Source organism: Atta colombica, unplaced genomic scaffold (genome assembly GCF_001594045.1).
Source record: "Atta colombica isolate Treedump-2 unplaced genomic scaffold, Acol1.0 scaffold276, whole genome shotgun sequence".
In the NCBI taxonomy this organism is placed as follows: domain Eukaryota; kingdom Metazoa; phylum Arthropoda; class Insecta; order Hymenoptera; family Formicidae; genus Atta; species Atta colombica.
The window spans coordinates 281729-286287 of NW_017259377.1; the positions used below are offsets into that span (position 1 = coordinate 281729).

The 4559-nt window shown below is 32.5% G+C and overlaps 2 protein-coding genes across 2 annotated transcripts in view; one reads left to right on the forward strand and one right to left on the reverse strand.

Moving 5' to 3' along the window:
* LOC108689759 (molybdenum cofactor biosynthesis protein 1-like) overlaps positions 1-1661 on the reverse strand; it is a 1955-nt gene extending 294 nt beyond the window's left edge. The window contains exons 1-6 of the mRNA XM_018196690.1: positions 1508-1661; positions 1288-1402; positions 1019-1186; positions 707-933; positions 402-626; positions 86-320 (exon numbers count right to left, since the gene is read on the reverse strand). Of these exons, the coding sequence (XP_018052179.1) occupies positions 86-320; positions 402-626; positions 707-933; positions 1019-1186; positions 1288-1402; positions 1508-1597 (1060 nt within the window). The 5' untranslated portion in view covers positions 1598-1661. The remainder of the gene's footprint in view (positions 1-85; positions 321-401; positions 627-706; positions 934-1018; positions 1187-1287; positions 1403-1507) is intronic.
* Positions 1662-3119: 1458 nt separating this feature from the next.
* Positions 3120-4559, forward strand: part of LOC108689766 (protein NRDE2 homolog) — a 4218-nt gene continuing 2778 nt past the window's right edge. The window contains exons 1-3 of the mRNA XM_018196698.1: positions 3120-3234; positions 3371-4011; positions 4119-4482. Of these exons, the coding sequence (XP_018052187.1) occupies positions 3174-3234; positions 3371-4011; positions 4119-4482 (1066 nt within the window). The 5' untranslated portion in view covers positions 3120-3173. The remainder of the gene's footprint in view (positions 3235-3370; positions 4012-4118; positions 4483-4559) is intronic.

A 4559-nucleotide genomic window follows, 5' to 3' on the forward strand; every position in this document is an offset into this window, starting at 1 on the left:
TAAGATTTTTTAATAAAAGAATTAAAGTTTTATTATTAAGTACCGCGCGTTCTTTCTGTTTTGATTGATACATATGCTTGCATACCTGCGTGTTGCTTCTTTTTTCGAGATATTGCTCTTCTTATCAAATTCTTAAGCGCATTTTCCGAAATTCCACTTCGCAAAGCGTCTCGAAGTGAGACTTCGCCTTTTCCTTCAAATAGACACACTTTCAAATTTCCATCTGCTGTTATTCTTATGCGATTACACGAATCACAAAAGTGTTGACTCATGGATGTAATGAATCCAACCTGCCCTATGAATCCTGGCACATGATAGGCCTGCCGAGAGAACATTATGTACAATATAATTTCAATTAATTCAATTATCAAATAAAGTATTAGCAATTAGAAAAAACAAACCTTGGATGTATTATTAGGCTGATTTGGCAGAGCTTGGAAATCGGAATATTTCTCTCGGATTATTGCTTTCATTTCGTTGAAAGAAATCATTTTATTTTCTTTCCACTGGTTTCCTTGAAACGGCATATATTCTATAAAACGGACATCGACAGGCCGGTCTCTTGTGAAATCAATGAAATCAATTATTTCATCATCGTTGCGACCTCGCATCATCACGCAGTTGATCTAACCATACAAACACATTGATTAAATATTGTATACACCAATTTATGCTTAAAATTTATGTAGCTTTTTAATGAAATTACTTTCACAGGTTTATAGCCAAGCTGAACAGCAAGATCTATGGAAGCCATAACTTTTGCCCAACCTCTTCTGCGAGTAAACAATTCAAAGCGCTCCTCTTTCAGAGTATCTAGCGATATATTCAGTGCATCTAATCCTGCTTTTTGAAGAGCTGGCAATTGACGCGTTAGAGTTAATCCATTAGTTGTAATCGCAACCTGATCCAAATCTCTCAATTGCTTTAGTTGTCCTAAAATTATATATAAATAAATTTTGAATTAGACTCACAATATTAAATTAATTAAGCACATCTCCATTGAAAAAGAAAACTTTACCAATGATGTCAATGATATCTTTACGAATTGTGGGTTCGCCGCCGGTCAAACGTATTTTGCGCACTCCTTCTTTGACAAAAAGATCAGCTATTTGTATTATTTCATCTGTTTTCAGAATACCTTCCTTCTTAGTTAATTTCACACCTTCTGCAGGCATACAATATGTACCTGTAATATTAAAAAACATGATATTTTGTGTTAAGTGACATTCGTCAAATTCAAGAGAACTTTAATACTGTAATATTTTAAACAATTTTAAAAGGACTCACAGCGAAGGTTGCAACGCTCTGTGAGAGAAATTCTGAGATATGTGTGTTTGCGCCCGAATGTATCTGTGAGTATTTCATGCTCATCCTCCCGTAATTTCGCTCGGAGCTGCTGCAACTGTAATAAACAAGATATTCGTTAAATCAATGACGAACATTTTTAGAAATGTCAAATCTTAAAAATAGACCGCGCTCTGACAGATGCGACGATGATGGCACTTACCCGAGATGGCGTCTCCTCGACTGCAGCAGCTTCCGTCGATGCTCTCGCGACACAGCGAAGCTGGTTGACAAGATTGCATCTTCGAAACATTTGTACGATCAACAGACTTCAAAGACAAAACTCCAAAGAGAAAAATAGAAACGTTATGTCATCCACTCACTGATTGATAGAGAGGAGTTTATAGTGTTGCTATCACTGGAAATTGTGCCTTCAATCTCTCCTTGAAATTATTATGCCTGTCCACACTCCACTAATCGATGTATCCTTGATTATGCTTAATGCTTCCTTCTCTACATTATTTATTTTTCGGCCTTGGAGCGAAAAAAAACAATTATGTAATATAGGCGTTTACGAATTCATGACAGTGCTCTTTATCTAGCGCTGTCATTCATTTTTATCTGAGAGAACACTACGTCATTTAGCATTAACGTAGTTAAATTGCGCGCTCCCAACAACATACTTTGTAATTCTTCGCTCTCCTTTTTCTACTCTCATCAGCCATTTGTCAATCATCTGTCATACGGATCACCTGATATCTCACGTGGCTCACATATGTGACACATATGATGCATGTGTACCCATCCTTTTACAATGTAGATTACTATCTCAACTTTCTCTCCATCTTTTTCTAATTCTTAGAACTAAAAAGAGATGAAGAATTTGTTGAGCCGAGATTAAAATTACACTATATTGATAAAATATTGGTAGAAAGAGGCAATAATCGCGAAACAGCTGTTCGATCTGTTTGCTTTACAACAATACTGCCTCGTAGTGATTGAAGCAAGAAACAGCCGGATCAAACCATCGACGAGATACTATTAAAGATTAATGTCCTTACTGAAGTTCACGTTCTTGAGAATATTGAAATGATTAATGCCCGTATTCATAGTCAGGCCTTATATTTAAGGCTTCCTTAAATTTATCTTCAGATACTGTACGAATTATTTCATTGGCTGCTGAGCATCTAAAGATAAATTTAAGGAAGTCTTAAGTAGATCTGACTATGAATATGGACAAAAGAGTTAAAAACTGATAATATTGTGATAATTTTTATGATTTATTAGTTTATGATTTATTAGTTTAATAGATGCATTTAGAACTCAATAATACTCGATTTTTTTTTAATTATGATTCAGTTATCATCAAAATTTGATTATCAACAGAGATAATAATTGCAGAGAAAAAATTATAATTTTTCTGCAATATATAGGATATTATAGCTTTACAAGTATGCACATTTATTTATGGAACATTTATATAATAAAAAATCATAAATTTAATAATGCATAAGTCAAATATTTATGTTAATAATAGCAAATTTATATCAATTGTCGATAATGTCAGCATTCTTCAATTATTCCAAGTCCCCAGCCCTTTTTATATCGCCGAAAATTTGCCCAGAGTTGACGGTCTTTAATAATATCTCGTCAGTGATCAAACTAAGTACGGTTGATAATAGAAGAGATCATAATTACCTACTGAAAGAAGAATTGCTCTTATCGATTATCAGTATAATACTTTTTTCTGTTTAATAATCGTGATTGCTGATCTTCGAAAATCGTAAATTGACTGTTGAGAATAGAGGTTACAAAGAAAAGATTGAGAAAGAAAACTTAATATTTGTGTGCCGCTTAAAAGAATAAGAAGAAAAGTAAAAGAAGAAGAAATGTCTCTTTTTCCTGCTTATTCAAACGATAAAACTGAATGTATAAGCAGTGGTGAAATAGGTAATTATTTCAACTTTTGATCAATGTTTACATTGTGAAGATAATTAAATTGAAAATATATTATTATTTTTTCGTTATTTTCCGCTTCAAAATTAGTATATTTTTTGGATATTTGTATTGTATGCTTTAATTTCAGATGTTTCCACCGAGTGGTTGTCAAACTCGAGTTTTCAAACACAAATTCCAATTAAAACAGAACCTCCTGATCTATATTCTTCATCAGATGAGTCTTTACATGAATCTTTGCTTGATACAGAAAAGCAAGTACTATCTGAACCAATTTCTCGAGATACAAAAGTACATGCAAAACAAAAAATCGATAAAAGTCAAAGAACAGATAGGAAAAGACGTACGCACGATAGTAAACGATATAAACCAGATTATGAGGTGGATGTCAAGAATGTATACTTTGAAGATAGGCATAGAGATAAAGGGAACAATAACATAAATACATATTGCCCCAGGGCGAGACCATATTATGATATTAGTGAAAAATCTCTCGGTTATGTTAAGAATAAACAATCAAAGAAAGACATGTTTCATAGGTATTATGTTAAAAATATTGACTCTGCAGAAACAGAGAAGAAAAAAGATACAGTTATCAAGAAGACAAATGAAAAAGAGGCTTCAATGAAGCAAGATGAAGCAAATGAAAGTATGTCTTTTTGGTATAAGAACTTGGAAGAGGAGCAAAAATGTAAAACTCGAGAATTTAATGAACAACTAACGGAAAATCCACATAATGTTGAACTTTGGCTGCAATATATTTACTTTCAGGTATTTAATGAAATATTTCTTGTATATTTTGATTACAAATAGTCATGTTTTAATATATGTGATACAAAGTTAAACTATGTAACAATATTTTAATATAAATGTTACAGGATACTCTGGCTTATTATCAAAAACATCAATTAACTAAAGATATGCATCGATCCACAGTATTAAAAAAGTTATCTATTGTTGAAAAAGCGCTTGAGAAAAATACAGATTCCAAGGAATTGTTAAAATTAAAGTTACATTTTATGACAGAATTGACACCATCTGATGAACTATCAAATCAATTAAAGGTGTTAGTTAATAAAGATTCGGGGAATATTATGCTGTGGCAACATTTTATCATGGTCACACAAGGTTCGGTAGCAATGTGTACTGTACCCCGAGTGTTGGATTTATATTCAAAATGCTTCTGTATTTTGAGACAGCGCTCAAGAACAAATCCTTCTATTTATGATGCACAGTTGCTGCGTAAGTAGAGCGTTTGTCGAACACTTTAATTTTTATTATATATATTATATATTATTATTATATATTATTTTATTATG